The sequence below is a fragment of the Centruroides vittatus genome, unplaced genomic scaffold (genome assembly GCF_030686945.1).
Source record: "Centruroides vittatus isolate TY-2023 unplaced genomic scaffold, ASM3068694v2 contig_975, whole genome shotgun sequence".
Taxonomy (NCBI): Eukaryota; Metazoa; Arthropoda; class Arachnida; order Scorpiones; family Buthidae; genus Centruroides; species Centruroides vittatus.
Window position 1 is genome coordinate 2,001,409 of NW_027122648.1, and position 21,788 is coordinate 2,023,196.

General features: G+C 25.3%; 1 protein-coding gene across 1 annotated transcript in view; it reads right to left on the reverse strand.

Annotated features, from left to right (window-relative positions):
• Positions 1-341: 341 nt before the first annotated feature.
• Positions 342-21,788, reverse strand: part of LOC136985641 (tachykinin-like peptides receptor 86C) — a 67,761-nt gene continuing 46,314 nt past the window's right edge. The window contains exons 2-5 of the mRNA XM_067282961.1: positions 15,439-15,651; positions 4,953-5,103; positions 2,592-2,788; positions 342-602 (exon numbers count right to left, since the gene is read on the reverse strand). Coding sequence (XP_067139062.1) covers positions 401-602; positions 2,592-2,788; positions 4,953-5,103; positions 15,439-15,651 — 763 coding nt within the window. The 3' untranslated portion in view covers positions 342-400. The remainder of the gene's footprint in view (positions 603-2,591; positions 2,789-4,952; positions 5,104-15,438; positions 15,652-21,788) is intronic.

The window sequence follows — 21,788 nt, forward strand, 5'->3', positions numbered from 1 at the left end:
TTCTTTTTCAATTTATGACACATTTAAAAAAACATCTTTTAAAAAAATATTAAATTATTCAATTTAAAGTACCAATAATGTTCTTGTTTATTTAATAATTTCATTTTATTAAATTTTACTTAACAAAATGTCATTCTTTTAGCACTGTAATTTCATTTAATTTCGAATTCTTTAAACAGTTAACATCATTCAACTATGAAAACAATAAGCAATTCTTCGTTTCCTTATTAAAATTTACAGAATGAAATTATAAAATAAATATATTTTATACATTTTAATTATTTTACCTTATATTTATGGAACAGATTCAAAAATATTTTATTTAAAATATCGTTTATTTCAGAGCACCGAGAACGAAAATCACGAATGAAGAGCACCATATTAAAAGAAAAAAATTAAATTAAATTTCTGTAAATGTTCCAACATTATTACAATTATCATCATTGCGAATTTTTCTACTTTTGTATCGATTTGAAAGGTCAACATTCGATTTTTGTCCATTGAATAATGTTTTTGTCGTATTCTCTGAAGACTGATGTTTTTTCCCTAATCCTTTTTCTTTCTTGCAGAAACATAAAACCACTCGAAAATAATTTCTGAATCTAAAACATAAAAAATAAATAAAAAGGAAGCTAGAAAAATGTTTTTCTTTCAAATAATTTACTACTTAAGTATCTAAATGATTCGTTTTCTATTCTAGTATTTAATTATTACTCACTAAAAATTATTTATAAAATATAGAAAATAATATTTAAAAACATTAAATTTAAAAAATTAATTAATTCTTTCATTTAATTTCTGTTTCAAAAATTTATTTTTTAATGTAAAAATGTAAAAATTAATGTAAAAATGTATTTTTTACATTTTTACATTAATTTTTAAATTAATATTTCAAGATTTTATTTTTATTAAATAATAATAATTTTTTTAATTAAATACAAAATATTTTAAAAATTCAAATTTTAATTTAATTTTTACAACTCATTAATTAATATTGCTATCAAGTTTGAGAATGCCCTTATTTCAACGAGAAAAGGCCATATTTATTTTAGTAACAGACATAACAATATTTTTTGAACAATTTATTGCTTAAAAATATTGTTTAAAGTATCAAAGAAATTTAATTTAATTTGACGATATATCTTTATTTTCTTATGAAAAATGCATAAAAATAAAAATCTTTATAGGTCACAAGAGAGAAATTCGTGACACAATAGCAACATTAGATCTATAGTTGTATGGTCTTACTTCAATGTTGTACTTTTTCTAAGTTTACTTTTTTGACAATACCACGAAAATAAATTGTATACAACACAATACAATAATACAAAAAAAATCATCTATAAATACACTGTATTAAATTTAATAAGACAAAATTCTAGAATAAATATTCTATAATTATCTTAAAGATGCTTTTATTACTGAATGATGGAGTATATTTTGGTGTGTTTTCAATACTTATTTTTAAAATATCTAAATAATTTTGATATCTTTTTCTTATGACTCGTCTATTAATTTTTACGTTTACATATTTAGACATAAGCAATAGATTTTTATGCTATTATTACTTGTAAATGCTTAAAATTATATTGTTTTTCTTTAAATTTATATTTTTAACACAAATATTTGAATAATAATAATTTTCTAATTAAGTTTTTAATTAGAAACTTTTTATGTTTTTAATTAAATACAAAGTTTTTATGTTAAATAAAATATAACTAATTCTTTGGTTGTGGTAATATTCAAGTAATTACGATATTTTGAAAATTAACACGTTCTTTTCATTGTTTGATTGTGGGAAACACGTGATTATTACAGACTGCTAGAGATTAGTATGTCTAGTATTCAACCAATTAGTGATGAGTATTATTTGAATTTTTAAAATGTTTTAACTACTTGTAGAATTCCATAGCCAAAATCTTTATCTTATATTTTTCTATTGTACAAATTATGAAATACATTGCGTTAAATCTCGTGTAAAGAGTCAGTTTCTTTATACAGTCCCATAAATCTTAACCCATAGGAAAAATCGTTATAGACGCAATTGTTCGAAACTGATGTTTCTTGTTGCACGCACGAAGTGATAAGATGGCGTAAATTGTATCGTACAGTTCAGGAGAATCAGATGTGATGTATAGATAAACAACAGGGATTTGTTCTTTGAGATCATTAATTGTACGTAGGCATGTTTTTGTAAACAGTGGATTTCAGTTGATTCCAAGAATAGATCAAGTACAGGAAGAGCAGGATTTAAAAGCTAAACAAGCTGTCATTTGATAATTTGAAGGAGACTAGAGGATACGTACTAGAGGATACAGTTTAAGATTTCACTTTTTAAATTCACTAGTTAATGGAGGGGAAGATTTCTTATATTTTATAATTTAAAACCGTAATAAGCTTATCTGTATCTAAGAGTACAGGAAATGTATTGCTGTACAATGTACACAATACACTGCTTGTATCCCATTCAGTTTCACATATATTCGAATTTCTACAATGGGACCAGACTTATGAGACATTCATCATATTAAAATATTTATTACATAAATATTTTTATTTAATAACTTCTTGAATTTATAATTGAAATTTACCTTTTGTTCATCCAATAGTATACAATAGGATTATACATTGAATTTGACATTGCCAACCAATAAATACTTAAGTAAATAGGCTGCACATACGGTGTATATTGAAAATCTTTATGATGATAAGCGTAAAGAAAGTACACGTGATAAGGTAGCCAACAAACTGCGAAAAGCAGAACTACAACAATAAACATCTTCACCACCTTTGAAAAGAAAAAAAAAGTAATGAACTTTGAAAAGCTATTTAAATGTTAACCTTATATTTTCATTTATCATTTGTAAAATTTAAAATCAAGTTCTTTGAATGAATAATTTAAATAACTTATTAATATAATTATTTTATTAATTAATTAACATTTTGACTAAAATTTAAAAATATGAAATTTGAAAAATTATTAAAATGCATGATGAATTAAAGTAATTTCCAACCTAGTGATCGCGAGCCCCGGAGTTTTCACATTATATTTTTTTAAATAAGTTTACCCAAATAGAAAAGTTAAGAAACGTAATTATTAATAAATTGTTGAGAAAATTGTCAAATTGTGTGATTAATTTTAAATAAAACAATAGCAAAGCTTTACAAATAAATTTAAATTTAAATTTTAAGATTTTTCATTTATTTTTCAATTGAAATAACTTATGAATTGAAATAAAATTCTATTTATTTGATTGATTTTTATCAGATATTTAATGAAGTTAATGTATTTAAACAAAATGTATAATTATCTCATTACAGTCTTTATCATTTGGGAAAATGACAATCAACTTCTGAGATATTCATTCTCCCAAAGGGTACAAACTGAAGCATAATAAAGGAATTAATATTTCTCCGTTTTTTCCATGATTTAATTTAATTATTTCACTTTTAAGAAAGTTAAATGAACACAGTTTTATTTATAATTTAACAAGCTTTTAGTTTATTAAATTTCTTTAATAAATAAACAATGGCGTTTTCATTATTTTCCAATGCTGAAGTTTCTTAAACAAAGTAATTCGATATCTCGCAAGTAAGTCAGAAATTGCCACGCAAACCGAAAATTAAATTGGAAATTATTTTAATAAGTTAAGTTAAGAAAGATTAAAAAAATAATTTTTTAAAAGAATTTTTCTTGGTTGTTTGCATAAATTGGAAATTTGAACGTGGAAAACTTAAATCAAGTAGTTAAGACTTATAAAAATGAAGTTTGTGCTGAAAATTTTGATAATGTATTGTACTGTATCTAGTTTGAATGACAGCTGGATCAGTTAGAATAAATGTTATTAGTTCAAAAAGAGATGAAATGTATACGGCGTGACAAAAAAATTGTACTTTAAATATACCAAATCACTTACAAATGTACAAAATGATTCGGTATATTCTTACATTTTTATGAAATAACATATTTTACGTTTTAAATTTGACATGCAGGAATTTCAAATACCCATTTTCAACTTTAATGTATTGTCATCAAAATGTATCGATAAAATGTAATATAATCTACTTGTGCCAATGGCATTGATGGATTTTTGTATCTTCTATTGAAAGGATAATACCTTTCCATTATTTCCATTAGCTTGTAATGTTATTATTATATTTTTTAATAAAAAATTAACACGTAGACAGCATAAATTACTTTTTAAGTAAAATTTTAGAATATCCTTTCTAAAAGTTCTTTAACGATTACAAAAAGAAATAAGATCACAAGGAATAGAATATGTATATTAAAATACTGTCTGTAGGAATGATGTAAAAATTATTAAATTCACTTAAATTTCCAATTAATTATAAGAGAAAATTATGTAATTATTACAGAATAAAATTAGTTAATTATTTCTAACTAATATAGTATGACCCAAAATTCAGTTAATCGTTGTAACAACTAAATTAATATTTTATTCAAATAAGTGGTCATAAATTTGCCTTGTTCCCATAAATTTTTTGAAAAAAAAAAACACATTCTAAGCTTAGTTTATGATTCGTGTTCAAAAAGAAACCTGAAACACACGGAAAAAGAAACACGTTAACTGACTTAGGGCATCTGCATATATATTTTATAGGTAGAATTGTGTACATTTATGTAATGGGTGGTCCAAACATTAGTTAACCACTTAAGTTGAAAGACTAAATAACTCTTATTCTTAGTTGTACTGTACTTTTAAATCATGTTCCCATCGATTGTATGAAAAAGGAAAACGTTCTAAACTCAGTTTGCGATTTATATACACAAATGTACCACACTTGTGTATATGAATCGCACACTGAATACTAAACCACACTAAACAAAACACGGCCATCTTGTACATTCTAAGCTTTAAAGTAAATTTATTAGAATAAAATTACTTAATAACTTATTAAATAATGTTACTTTAATGATAAAATTGATATACCCTTTGCTTAGATTTTACTGCTTCTAGTTGAGGAAGTGTCAGTTCACCTATACCTTTATTTCCCCATAGATTTTGGCCCATCCATGTGTAAGTGACGATCATAAATATCATGGGAACTACATAAGTTACGAATAAGAAAATTATATTGTAGCTGAAAAATAAATTAAAATGTTATTAATAAACTTTAATTATATTTTGAAGCAACAATACACATAATTAATATTAGAAAAATAAAGCTAGAATTAAATAAGATATAGGCGCCAATCTTGATTAAATTTGTGAAGATAAATGTAATCTCGAAAACTTTAATTAATTCTCTACAAATTATGTAATGACTTAAATATAATTAAATATATTTAATAATCTTATTCCTTATATAATGTTAGTTTACAGTGAAAATATAAAAAGATATCGAGCTTTAAATATAAGAATCTCTGTTATCCAACGGATCAATCACAAGACAAACTCACAGGAAAAGGAAACGCAGTAGGATCATTGACCCAATCGATGAAAATAATAAATAATACTCAAGTATTTAATATTAATTCTAGTGTTTTTCAGTAAAAAAAATATATTTTTTAGTATATAAACTTCTACTATTGTGCAGCGTACACGTTATATATAATCCAGAAAAAAACAATTAGGCTAATTCCAAAAATATTTAATAATTATGAAAGTATTTCTTTATCCGTTTGCTTAGTTATCTTTATTTGTTCATATAAATGACTCACTTTCCACAATTTCTTTCGAATTTTTAATGAAATTAAGTCATAAAACGTAAATCACAAACTTTGATAATGATACTTTTTACTTTGTAATCCATGAATAACAGCTCTTCTACTTACGAAGTGATTCTTCTCTCCTTAGTTACTAAAGATGTATTAAAGATTACTGCTCTTCCCGCTGTGGAAATGATAAAGCACTCTAATTCGCTGATAGAATTACACGAGTAACAATTGGGATCATGTACAGGAGAAGAAATCATAAGTGAAATTATTACATTCATACAGGCGAATTTAATTACTTTGTAACATTGAATACTTGTATTATCAGAAATATAAAAAATAATTATTAATTATATGAGAATTTTATAAGTAATATACATTCTACAATTTTAATATTGTAAAATAATATTGCTTTTATTGTTTGCATTTTAATTAGTTTCTGTGCTTGTATTTTAATCTTAGTATTGCAGTTTTTAAAGGGGATGGTAGTCACAAATGTACTTTATATATATATACATAATATATCGCAATTACTTAAGGCTATAAAATAATTGACTGAAAATTGAAAGTATTTAAAAAGGCAAAAAGTCACAGATACCTTTAAATTAGAATAAAAAGTATATATTATATTATAATATATTCTAATTAAAGGTACTTTACAGTACATGTGACTTGGTTTTGCTTTTGAAATGTCCCAATTTTCACTCAATTATTTTATAGCCTTAAGAAAATCGCAACATTTCTTTAATGACTTATTTATGTTTCGTAGTGTAAAAGTGTAATAAATTTTCAACTTCAATTTTTTAAATTTCACACTTCAAGAAAATTTAAATTACTTTGTTAAAATTGTTGATTATTTATAATAAAACATGTTTTATTAATTAATTGTTTTTACTATCAAAAATATAATTTATTTTTCTTCTCGAACCTATTCTAAAGTAACTTTTGAATTTAAAATAAAAGATATAAAAACTAATTTTAAAGAAATGCTTTTTATTCAAAAAATGCATTAAAACTAAAAATTAAATTTTCTTCAGCTTTCACAATATATTTCATATTATGCAACCAGAAATAACAGCGTGGGGCGCTTATGTTTAGAAATATTCTTAGTTACACTTACTGTTAATTTTTTTGCTCTTCTCAGAAGGGCCCCATGCTTCTATTTCTGATTGAATAATACATAAGAATACTGTGAAAGCTGGAAAAGATTATTTTTTACTTTTAACGTATTCATGTGAATAAAAACATTTCTTTAAATTTTTTATTTATTTAATTTTTTTGTAACTTTTTAGTTTTATGTATGTAACACAGAAAGGTCTTGGTTTAGCATTTCATTTAAATTATATTATTCACCGTGAGGCTAATTTTTTGCTAAAGTTGTTTGCAAACTTTAGAAAAAACACTGTCATTGGAAATACATATGTATGCAAAGTCTCAATCAGATCGGAAATTTGGAAGTGGATGAAAATTGAGTTACAAGATTTTATTCAGACAGAGTACAGGTAAGTTAATAAAAACCGTATACTAATAATATAAATTTTAACTGTGTTTTGAAGATTTCAATTCAAAAATTCTTAATTAAATTAATTTAAACTCTTAAATATCTATTAATACATTTAATAGAAAAAAAAAACAATTAAATTTTTATAAAAGAAAATTTAATTTTATTATAATCAAATGAGATAAATTGTTTTGAATTGTTTACCGGAAAATTTTAATTAAAATAGAGGAAAAAATATTTTTTGTATATATTTATCTGACAGAATATTCAGAGTGAAATAGAATATTTCATCAGTTTGTGAGTTAAAAATATCTTCAGAAAGTAGCTGTATAATCAATTGGCAACATTATTTTTTCATTTTATCCCCAGTTACGTAAAGTTTTAATTATTTCTCTAGCAAATATTTTTATCTTGATGTAGACCTCAATATAGTGAATATTTTTCCAACTTAATATAGCTAATATTTGGCATCATTCACCTTAGTATACAGAATAATTTATATCTTAATATAGATCCTAATCAATAATATAAGCGATATATTAGCGCTGAATATAGATAGAAACTAATTTGTTCACTATTTACATAGAAGTCAATCAAGAATGATTAAAAAAAATATGAATATTAAATTCTTTTTTAATTAAATTTATCCCCGATAAATTAATTTGAGTTTTTTAAAAAAAAATAAATCTTTACTACAAAAATCTTAATTAACAATATTAACAAATCAGATTTAATTACTTAATGTAGAGAAATTCAATGCTTAATTAATTTTAATATAAAATTAATTGAAGGATATTTTTTAATTAAATAAAGTATAATTGATAAATTAAAAACTAATTAATAAATTTGTTATTAAAATAATACATTTTAATGTGTTAATTAAGCATTTCTTAAGGTTTTATATTAAAAATATGATAATAGCAATAATTTTATCAACATATTTCGCTTTGGTTTTTGTTATTTAGAGTGACACTAAATCGAGTATGGCGTTAAATCGAAGTATCTTAAACAATAATTTTTGCTACTTCGATTAAGGTCTGTATTAATTTACATATATTCGCTATATTTTAATTTTAAAATATTCTTTTTATAAATACATTAAAATGTTATTTAATGTATTATTATTTAAGAAAACATACAAATAAAATAAAATTGTAGAAAATTAAATAATTTATATTATTTAATATCATAAGTTTATTTAAATATTTATTTATTAAATATATATTTTAAAATGAACCATTTTTAAATAGTTTTATTTTATAAATATAATATAGTGATAATTAATGATTAAATAATTGAAAATACACATTTTTGTTACTTTTTTCACTGTTTCTTAGAATATTCGTAAAATTTAATGATAAATAAGATATTTTTTTAAATAGTAAATTCGTCCGTCTGTCGCTCTGTCCGCAAGACTTCTTGAAAACTTTCTAAATTTCATATATTAGGCCTATATATATATATATATATATATATATATTTTTTTTAAATTATACTGTTTAATTAAATTATAATGTATAATTTAAATTAAATTATACGTTTACATTTTAAATTTAATTTATACAGAAATTTATAATTAATTAATTTAAAATTGTTTGCTGAAAATTTGAAATAATAATGATAAAACAAGCACACACACACACACACACACACACACACAGTAGAGCGTCGATAAGTGGAACGTCGGTAAGTGGAATGGCCGGAAAGTGGAACGATTTTCAGTCGGACTGTGTCGTGCTGAATCGAATGTTTTTGATACTAAATTTACTTCTAAAGTATAATTTTCATGTTTTTTATATTCTTCAATATATTTATTTTGTTTGTACAAAATGCAGAAATAATTTTTAACGATACGATAGCCTCGATGATTATTATAAAAATTTTCGTTAGGCTTAAAATCGACGAAAATTCAACACGAAGCGACACGCAACGGAGAAAAATTCAACAGGAAGCGATACGCAACGGAGAAAAATTTGAACATCGGACAGGTTAATGTATTTTTTCGTACAAAGTCGGAAACTGGAACAAATCATTAACTGGAAGGACCCCAGTCCCCAATTGGTTCCACTTATCGACGCTCTACTGTATATATAATTAAACCTCGATATATCACCGTTCTATATAGCGTCACTCTGGCAAAATGTCGCTCTCATAAATATTAAAAAGAACACACTTCAGTAACTGTGAATTACTAAATATACGATTTTGCATTGCAAACGACATTAATATCTCCTAGTCAGGTGATTATACACTCATCCAAACACACGGACAGACTTGTGTGTAGACCTCATTACTATATCATTTTTATTGTTTGAGGTACTTCAATTTAGCGCAATTCCAATGGCGAGCAAATAGTCAAAAATTGACTGTATATATTTGATTAGTTTTCATGACTCATTATGAAATAAATGGACGAAATTATGAGTTATAGGATATTTATAAGAAAATATATAAAATTAATGTATTTTCACATTACAAATCATTTTCTTGGTTTGGTTTTATATCATTTAAAAAAAAAAAGAAAAAGAAAAACCATAAAAATCATTGAGTATAAACAGATGCAACCAAGCAAATTCCGTGTCAAGATAAAAAAGACTTTGGTTGAAGTCACGTGCTTTTGTCTCCTTGACCCTCTTTTGTGTTCATACAATTGAAATTTCACGCGCCATATAATAATACTTTCATTATAAAAATAGTATATTTATTGTATTTATAATAATTAAATATTTTCAAAAAACATTTTAAATTAATAAGTTTTTTTTCTAAATTTCAAATATTCTTAAGTTTTAATAAATAAAATCGGAAGATAGAAATATAATTATTTCTTTATTTACTCAAAATTGTCTCCAGATTAGTCGACTTTTAAATTTCCAAAAATTTTAGCGGTCAGACAAACAGACAGACCCAAAATGAAATTTCCTTTTTTATTTTTTTTTTTAAATTTTAATTATAAGAAATTTTGCAAACATACAAACAGACAAACTGAATGTAAAACCATTTTTTATATTAAAAAGTGGAAAATTTTAAATATAAATTTAGCCTTCTACATTGTAATTAATATAGTGAATGTTATATTTATTAATTAATAACTTACAGACTATATTTAGCTTATTAATTTCTTGTGTAAGTATTAAGTATAATTAAAATTTTCTAACATTTTCCTGCAATTATATTAATAAGTACTTTCAGGAAAAATATATTAGTATACATTTTAGTAATTAAAATATAGCCTACTCACGTTTTATATAAAATTACGATTTTAAACTAATATTAAATTAATTATTTTATAAAAAATTTTAAACTATTTTTTAAGTTTAAAAATTTTTAAATTGTGTTTAATTATCTTCTAAAAATTCACTTCTACTATTTAAATATTTTATTTGTTAAATTACGTAATGAAGTTTTAATCAAGTGTTTTATATAAAAATATATTAAATTGTAGGTCCTATAAATTTATAAGTTTATTTACTTATTCAAAAAATTATAAGTTAAAAGTTTAAATTTAAAACAACCTCTTCTCTGGCTTAACTTACATAAAAATTGTATAGTCTGCGAAAATGTAGCATGGTCTTGATATAGTGAGCATTCGATATAGTGAATTTTCTATACAGCGAATGATTTTATTGATTTTTGCTGTTCTTTATGTAAGCCTATATACTGAACTCTTGATACTGTGTAATATTTACTTCAATTTTGTGGCATTTTTATTTTTATAAACTTTCTATATATCAAACATGAAACAAATGCTAACTTGTTGAATGAAATATAAGTTTAGCTATTATATCTCTATCTACTAATTCCAACTTTATTAGTTTCCGATAAATCTTGCGAATAGACAAACAAATTGACGCCAAAGTAAATATGGAATCTTGACTTGATACCTGTTATAGCTTCTTAGATGCAGTTGGCAAGATGTATAGGGATATAGTACTATCTTATAAACTTCGTTATGCACACAGTTATATATAACTTTAATTTTTGGTAATATCACAATTATGTATAACTGTGTACAGTACATTATAAAGTTTATAAGATAGAAACTAAAGATGTGTAATATCACTTGGCACCTCGTATTAACTCTTAACAATCTTTACACAACTTTACAACTATTTGTAACATGAAATGGACATTAAAAGTGTAGAAAGTTTGTAATGTTCGTTAAACTAAAGATAAAATTTACATAATTACTCAAATTCATTTTTCAGTACGTACTTGTTACTAAAATTAACATCACAAGTAACAACGTGATGAGAAAATTAATGAAGCGTACACATTGTTAAGGATATAACTTTGATATTGAAACAATAAGCTTAAATTTATTTATTATACTTAATATTATACAGGGCTGCAATTTGAAAAAAAAAAATTGTAGACCTATTGTATAAATTTCCACTGTCTTTCCTTAATCTCGAGAACGGAGTTAGATAGATGAAAGACGAGACCAGATATGGAAACCCAACTAACTGTATATGAACTTTCGATGCAAACCGGAAGTCACGTTATTTCAATTCAAAAAGTTTTCCCTAAAAGGAGTTAATAGCGAGGTTGAGGCCGAAGTTTTAAACGCGAAAACGTGTACGTCGGACGTTCAGCGCCGCTTTCCTGTAAACTCAGAAGTTTGGCAATGGCATTTGGAATGTCAAACATGATTCCATTGTCAAACTTCTAGGCTTACAGGAAAGCGGCGCTGAACGTCCGACGTACACGTTTTCGCGTTTAAAACTTCGGTCTCAACCTCGCTAATAGACAACCGGCACGTCTCTATTGTTAAAGGAAAAGAACGATGTACAGGGGCAAGCCACTATTAATTTAAGGTAGACAGCATATATTTTAAATGAAAAATATGATAAAAAATTTCAGCTCAGTATTGTGGGGCTGTCACAATAAATAATTGCTTGTTTTTTTTAATATTAAATATTTACTAAAATTTTAAGTATACTTTAATAAACTTTTAGTAAACAAAGATATTTTATTCGAGTCGAATGTCATATTCGAAACATAGAATTGGGATTTTGGTTATAGGTCTATTGCGAGAACAAGTCTAACTTTACGTGAGCTGAGAAGGGAATCTGAAGAAAAAAATCAGAAAGACTCTTTTTCCTATGGGGTATGCAGAATAAAAAGAAATAAAAAAAGTAATAATTCATACAGCTCAGTTACGGTGTTGCTGCTTCGTGCCAAGTTGCCTATATCAGAATGTTGCATTTCTCCAGGAAACATTCAGCTATTGGATGAGCAATAAGGACGTCGACTGTTTTTATATCAAACTTTCTCGAATGAGATATATATCCTGACATTACCCTATGGACTAGTGAGGTTTATTCTGCTTTCTCCAGGAATATATATAAACTCGCCTTGTTATAAGAAGACCTTACTGTTAGAAAGTGGAAGCAAGAAATTATATATATCTTTTTATTTATTTACAAAATAGTCTAAAACGTAACTTCAAAAGTAAATATTTTTTGTTTCAGCTAGAAATTACAGGGAAAAAATCAGCATATTTTCTGTAAATATAATTTAGAAAGTAAACAGAATTTTCGAACTAAAAAAGATTATAATTAGCTGTCTTTAGTTATTCAGGCAATTATCTTTAGTATAATTGTCTGAATAATTATCTGTATTTGTCACATAATAAATTTTAGAAATGAGTTATTACATATATATAATCAATAAAAACAGCCTTATTTATATATGTTGTAGACTCTTGATATAGTGATTCCCCATATTGTATAGTCACTAAATCGAGTGTACAATTTTTCGAACAGTTTTGTTTATCCTTGTTATTCTATGTATATAGAGTGAACTCTTAATATAGTGAATGATTTAGCTCACTTTCGTAAAAGTTTACTATGTCAAGAATCCACTTTAATTACTGATAGAAAGCTGATATATACTTAGTAGAAGAAAATAAAGTTTTTATACTTAAAATATATTTTAAAATATTACAGTGCACTCTCGATATAGTGAACTTTCAAAACATTGAACTAAATTATTCGCTATATCAGAGTAAATGCATAAAGAATATCCAAAACAAACCAGGTTGTTCACTGGATATCGAAAGTCAATGATCACTGTGTCAAGAATCCGTATATAGGATAATGGATTTTGAGTAACCTTTGCAGTCTATTTTGTTTGAAAAACATTTCAAAGGTCAAAAATATTCAGTTTAAAAGCTAAACATATATAAATTCTAAATAAAAAAATACTAAGGTTAAATTTTTTGAAAGGTATTTTATGTTTGTTGGAAGAAGTATTGTTAAAAATATTTTTAAAGTTTGACCCGAAAAACTTAAAAAATAATTTCTGCAAGTTTAATGAAAGCTTAAGTATTAAAATACAGGGTGAACCAAAAGTAGGTGTGCAGTAAACGATAACATTTATTGAGGTTACATATACAATTATATTTACTAATACAATTTTATCAACGCATGTGCTCAAATTGCTGTCCATCACAATTTACACAGCTTTGAAATCTAATTTCACCATTTCACGCTTCGATAAACATTTTTTTGCACAAGTACTGTATCTTTGTGTATTAATACTTCTAACCAAGTTAAATATACATCAACTATAACCAAGTTAAATATACATCATTGTTATAGTATAACCCTAAAACAAATCCTATTCCAGCTACTGTCCACCTACTTTTGGTTCACCCTGTATATTAATAACTGAAATTAATTGTCAACTATAATTTTTGGATGGTGACATTTTATATATTTTTTAATAGTAAATGGATGTAGTAAATGGAAAGTTGTACAGAATGTCCCAAAAGTCTAGATACAAGTAATGTCTCAAGATGATGGCAGGCCAAAATAAACAATGGAAGTATATATTACGATGCGTAACGAATTCAATTGCGACTATAAAGTTGACCTCAAAGGGCACTTTTAAGATACCCGAGACCAAAAATATCAATTAGAAAGTTGTAGACTATACAAAATTTGGTAAGAATGCGATTTTGTTGGGTACATAAGCCGAGAAGATAAACGAAAAATAATCCAAAAAATTCAGCAACAAGTTGCATAACTTTCCTAGCTGTTATGAGTTTTTATTTAAAAAAATAACTTTTATATTTTTTAGCAAAATAAATAAAATTGTGTGTGGCGCCATCTGTTATCAGATTTTTGTTTATAAAACTTTTTATATTTTTAATTACTATAAAATGGCAAAGCTTAATTTTGAGGTAGGGATGGATTTTATGAGAAACTATAAATGTTAGTAACGAATAAAATCTTTAAGTTCTACCCTCTCAAGATATGACACACGATCCCCTCTATCTCCCTATTCCCTGATCTTTAAACACCAAAATTTAATAGCATCAATGCCCCTCATATATAAGCCATCATGCCAAATTTTGTTTCTTAATGTTTACCTTACTACGAGATACTAAGCGAAATAGACTTCAACACATACACATACATATTCACGGAATTTTTTTTGTCGTTATTTATTTATTTATTTATTTATTTGGATTCAGGAGGTCTCAAAACATAGAGATTTGCAAAAATCTTGGAGGGTCAAATTTGACACGATTCCATTACTTTCCCTTATGTATACATAACAGCCGGAAAAATAAAACGCGAGCAAAATTTATGTCATGCAGTGAAACACCTACAATGTTCTGAATCAGATGAAACAATCACAGGTTCTTTACTACATGACATAAACAAAATTTTACTGGCGTTTTTAAATTATTTTTCGTTTATCTTCACATTTATATAACAAACAAAAGCGTATTCTTACCAATTTTTATATGGTATATAACATTTTAGTTGACGTGTTTTGATCTCGGATGCAACGGTTTTAAAGATATTTATTGAATGACCTTGAAAATGCCTTCGAGGTCAATTTACGATGACCATTGTATTCGGTATGCATCATAACATACACTTCCATTGTTTATTTTGGCCTATATTTCCATCATTCATAGAGACATTACCTTACACGTATCTAGACTTTTGGGACGTCCTGTATAAACAGGTTGTGATTTCTGCTACTTAAAACTAATAACAAAAACGAATTGTTGCATATATCAATATCAGAAAATGAGCTAAAACTTAACCATAATCAATATCAGAAACAAGTCATTAAGTACATATAATCAACGTGAGAAGTAATCTATAACTTACATGTAATCAATAATAGAAAATGAATTATGTACAATTCAAAATCAATGTCAGACAGGCGGTAATTTAGGAGTAATTATTGATAGAAGCACAGTACGTACAGTCATTGATATAAATGAATGTTGACTTACACATAATCAGTAATAGAAAGTGAGCTGTATCCATCTGGCCAAATCAAGAAGCATAAGGTTCTCGTGCCTGTAGGTAAAATATATGTCTCGGTAGTAGAATAGATAAGTGTTGGAGAAGATAAGAGAATCCCCGAACTCCAAATAATCACGATAACGATTAATATTCGTCTCTTTTGTGGTCTTGGTTTCAAAGGACGTACCACAGCAAAAAATCTAATAAAAAGAAGTTTTTTAATAAATAATTTTCAAATATATCATCTCTTTTCAAGATATTTTTAAAGAAAATTCATTATAAAAAGTGACATTTTAACATACTAGTGTTAAACCAGATCATCAATTACTCAAGCTATTTTAGAGTAATTATTTTACTTATCACAATATTTATTTTACTGTCTAAAGATATTTACATAAAAGATTAAATATTCTAATTGAAGTTTTGTATCTTTTTAATAAATATTTAGTTCATTTACTTTGAAAAATCAATGAATAAGTACTTTATCTTCGTATTATTCTTTAAAAATGAAGTATTTAAATTCGTTTTCTTTACATTTTTAATATTTAATATTTGAAAAATCTCTTCTTTTTTCTATACATAAATAATACATTTTACACGAATAGAATAGTATAAAGAATATAAATAAACAGAAATTGCTAATAAAATGAATCATCATCAAATAAAAAATTGAATTTTTTTATTTTGTTAATTTTTAAGAAAATTAGAAAATAAAATTTGAGTACATTTAATATTTTATATATTTTCTATGGCAAGACACTAATCTTTCTGTAAATAAAAACATTTTTTTACGTTATAAAGAATTACAGAATTGTTTATTTTTAAATACAGGGTGGTTATAATTAAAGTTGCCCTACTCAGACCTGTCGTATTTTGATGAAACTTGGTATATATGTTATATGGACCATGGGAAAAAGGAAAACGCGAAAAAATATTTAGTTCGAATTTTTACCACTAGGTGAAAAAAATGGCGCATGAAGAACAAGAAACACAGAATGAAAACACGCAAAAGGTTTTTATTCACAACATTTGTTCAATGTGCAATCCATTTGCATCAGTCACGTGTTCAAAACGCCTTACAGCATTGTAAGGCGTTTTGCGTGTTTCCATTTTGTGTTTCTTGTTCTTCATGCGCCATCTTTTCACCTAGTGGTAAAAATTCGAACTAAATGTTTTTTTTGCATTTTCTTTTTCCTCGTGGTCCATATAACATATATACTAAGTTTCATCAAAATACGTCCACGAGAAGGGCTTTAGACAGGTCTGAGTAGGGGAATTTTAATTATAACCACCCTGTAGATAATACTTAAAATTTTATTATATATATTAAAGTCTTTTCATTGATATAATTTATAAACAATTTAAATATTTAAAATATAATATAATTTAATCAATAGCTTCATCAAATCTACGATAAATTTGTGCCAGCGGTTGATACGAGACATCAAAAATGTGACATGTGACATGGGTCCAGTGGACCCACAACATCAGTTAAGCCCGTTAAGGGTTAAGATATTTATATGCTGTATATAGTGAATTTTTGATATAATAAACAATTTTATTTTTCTCTGCCATCCATTGTATGTAATTAACTCTTAGACAAAGTGAATGATTTAGTTCAGTCCTTTGAGAGTTAAGTTTATCGAGAATCCTCTGTATATATATATGCTGTACATATTAAAAAAAAACCATTTTCATTAAAATTGATCATTTCTCTTTTAAAACAAATAATAATTTCTTAAATTAAATTTTTAAGATATTATTTTATGTATTTAATCAGAAAGTCGCCAAGTTAACATCATGAATTTGCCAGAAATTCAGCAATTTCTGAACGTCAAAACCTTGTAATTGGATAAGAAGGATCTCATTTCGAGCAACTTTTACGAGGTTTGTAAGCAATAAAGTCATTGAATAAGGCAGTAATTTAGTCTTGACAACAGTTAACTGACTTCTGGGCTATCATTTATGTATAGTTAAAATACATAAATGATAGCCCAGAAGTCAGTTAACTGTTGTCAAGACTAAATTTATTAAACTCGATCAGGAAATTTAATAAATAATAATACATAATAGATATAAAAATATGTGTTTATTTACGTGTAAGTAACATATATTTCATAATAATACAGTATATATTATTTAATTTATTAATAAAACACATTTTGTTTGAATTAATTATATTATTTTTTCAGCAATATATTTTATTCATATCTATGAATATGTAGTGCTTACAATAAACAAATAAATGCAATCACTTAGATTACGCGAAGTGATTTTGATTAAGTGAAGCAGAATAATCACTTCATGAATAATATGATCAAGATTTCATCAGACTAGAGATGCCTTTAGATCAGAAATAGACTCTCATAATAACATATCATCACTTTCTGAACTCGGAATATGTTAAGAAATGGCGCAGAAAGGATTTTTTTATGGATTTTTTCCAGAAATTCGTACTTTAAAAATGATAAAAATTTCCTTACATGTTGTACCTTATTCTCAAAGATATCATAAAAAACAGATGTTACTTCAAAAGGAAATAGTATTTGATGCGTAGGCTTTAAACATATTTTATATTATTTTTGAATTTCAACAGTCTGAATTCTATTTAGAATTTTCTAGAGGATTTGCAAAGAAGCATATAGACAATTTTATAAATATTCAATATTTTAATGTATTCCCAGTGAATATAATTCTTATGTTTAATTAATATGCACTTAAGAATTTTAATGTCATTGACCTTTCCTATAAAGTATTTCTCAATGTTTATTTAAACCTATAAATGTGTAAGAGTTGTGTAATTAGTTTTAAAGTATAATTTTTAACAAAATCAATATAATTTAATAGAAAAAATAAGCCTAAAAATCAGTTAATCGGTTTAAAACTTTTTACGCAGCTGGATTAATTGACATTTGGGAAATTTTCTATACTAATTAATCTCTAGCTATTTTCATTGGCAAGTTATAAATAAATAATTATATTCAAGGAGTTAAATTAAAAACTTTAATTAACAGGATATTTTTTAAACTTACCTTTATTTTCTATATTTAACTGAAATTATAATTAATTGTTCCAATTACAGTACATGTTAATCTCTAGTTAGAATTGACGTTTAAATTAAATTGCCAGTTAAAAGTAGGATTTTAATAGGAAATTTAAATTCTAAAGTTTATTTTTTAAAATATACTTGCTAAAAAAGCAAATATAATATTTTATAAAAAAGAAATTAAAATATTTTTAAAAATATTCAGAGCTTTTTTAATTGGGCAATCGACCAGAAAAACCAAGAAAAATATTAACAGATGGAAATATTTCTTGATATTATTATTCTTTTTCCGGTAAAAATTATATAAATCAAAACTTAAAAAAAATAATACTCAATAAAATGAAGTTTATAACAAAGAAAAGAAGAAAGGAATTAAATTTATTGAAATGGAAGAAAGATATAAGAATATTTATCTTCATTACAACAAATGTCTGGTTTTTAGAAAGTTTATAAAATGCGCTCCATTGAATCTTTTAACAATGTAATCGCATTACTATTTATCAATATTCTTTTGAATAATCATTTATAACTGTGTGATATTGTCCATAGAAAAATAACAAGGACATTTAAAAGTATAAATATCCTAGTATGAGCATTAAAAGAGGATTATAAATTTTATTCTAACAAAGAAATGTAATAAAAAAATAATTTATATGAATTCTCAATAAAATACTCGTAAAATAAATGTTTTAGAAATGAAAAAATCCACATTCAGAAACCATCAATTTATTTTTTATTCAAATTATCTAATAAAATTTGCCTCCGTAAAATTATACATGCAATATTCAATATCTTCTATAAATAGTTTTCTCACTAAAATTATCAATAAAAATGTAATATTTGAATTAAATTTTGGGAATTTTTACGAATTTATTTATATTTTTCTTTATATATTATTCTTTAAATTAATTTCATTCGTATTAACATGTTGTTATTTATATTGGAGGATATCAAATTTGATCTTTAATACTCAACACCTTATGGCCAAGTTTATTACTTCAAGAGGAAACTGCGATAGCCTGCTAATTCGTTTGTAAGGACCAATAGGACCACACCAGTCCATCACTTCAATAGGAAACTATAAAGCATAATTTATTGCTTCATAGGAAGAGAGACTCATTAATAAATTTTACTTCATATGACGAGCATGAAAATCCTATAAATGGAATCCTACGAATTACATGCTAATAGAGATTTTTTGTAGAAGAGAAGAAATCCCTATTGAAATGAAGGATTTTTATGTTCCAATATGCTATTCATCATAAACAATTAACATAAACGTAAAAAATGATTTTTTTTTTCAGAAATAGAATTCTTTTTAAGTTGAAGACTTGGAGTTATAATGTTGCTTAACCTGTCATACTGTGAAATCACCATAGTATAATGTAATATTCTGCAAAATTTGTTAAATAAAACAGTGTTATTTATTATTAAAAAAGAGTTTTTATAACAAATTCCGTAATTTATTCACTGTCCTGATAATTTAGAAAAGTTTGCCATAGGTATATTTCAAAAATTTATATATAAGATCGTGAAAGAGAACCTGGAACTAGATTTCTATAGTTTCAGGCTTCTCCAGAGATTTCTATAGAGCAGGAGCCGGTGTCAGTTTTAAAAATATCCAGCACAGGTAGTCAAATTAACTGTGTATTTTTAGGCTCTAATGCAAACATCATTCCAATAGTGTTTTCACTTGCGACTTGAGCATGGACATTGTTTATTTCAACATTTGAACACTAAATTAAGATTTTGATCAGTTAAAAGAGTCAAAACCACAAAATTTTACTTTGACTCCACAGTTTTGTCTAAAGAAAAGGATATTACATATTTCATGTAAGATTGGCAGTAGGCTTTTATTAATATCTCCATAGATTATGTAACAAATTTCATTAATTTCATACAAATAAAATACATTACAAAATATAAAAAAATTTTTAATGAATATTTCTTCCTCTTCCTCATTCTTTATTTATACTAGATCTTAAGCCTATTTTTCTTTATATAAAACAATAAAAACTAGATTTTCCAACTGATAATTCATGATATACCAGAAAATTGCGAACCTTACAGTTGTAAACTGAATTACTAAAAACTGTTTGATAAACTATATTACAAGTTATTTATTTTCATAAAAATTTATTTAATGTTTACACAAATATTTAAGTACTTTGAGAAAATTAATAATCGTTTGATAGACTATTTATGAGACAGTTCAAATACATTTGCTAAACTCCTGGGATATATTTATCCTGTCTTCTAACGAGACTTTTAGAGTTACCTTGGGAACTGTTAATTTTAATCCTATCAAATGTTCATAAAAATTTACTGAGTTGTTTGTTTTTCGATCAAAATTAATAAACTCCACTATTATTGTAAGACTTATAATTAATATTTTGGAACAACTCAATATCAAATCTGCTGTATCTGCTAAAAATATATTTTTCTTTAGTAGGCATATGACTTATATTGCCTGCTAACGAAATATAAGACTTTAATATAACAAAATATTGTAATAAGACTGCCCGCCAAGTATAAAAGTCACTGACTGACTGTATATGTAGGAATCAGAGTTACCAAATTTCGGGGGTCGATTTATTCGACCCCCAAACGTCTGAATTTCGAATATTTCGTTCGAAAGGTAATTGATTTTTTAGGTAGTGTGCAAAATTTCAAAATTTTCTATAAAGCGGTTGCCAAAATATAAACAATTGAAAAGTCAAAAATCGCCAAAAAGCTGTATTTGTTATTATTATTATTATTATTATTAATTTTTAAAGACTGTAAAAAACATGTATAGTTAAGGAATGGAAAACATAAAAAAAAAATGATTTCATTATGGAAGAAAGCCCACTGAGGAAGGAAATATTGTAAATTCCGAAATGGATCTGAAAAAATAAAGTTCTTGATTGGTTAGTATATTTGGAGTGTGTGGATGTAATAATTCCTAGAAAATAACGACGTCTGAACCGGATACATATTGAAATTTAAAAAATGGAATAGAAGCAGAAAGATAAATCATAATTGTATTTTCTTTTTTTTCTTCATCCGGAACTGAAAAAGCTCGTAGAGGAATAACTACTGGTCTAGAAAGCTCAAATTTTAAACTTAAGCCTTTCTCGTTATCAGTGATGTGCTTGCGAAACGTCCAGGTAAATAGGTCAAAGTTCATGTGGAGTTTCCATAGATCTTGTTTAGTTTTACGGCTTAATTTTATGCTTATAAAGATAAAATAGCGTGGAAACAAATGAATTTTATTCAAAATGTTATTCAGAATTACAAAATCTCAAATTT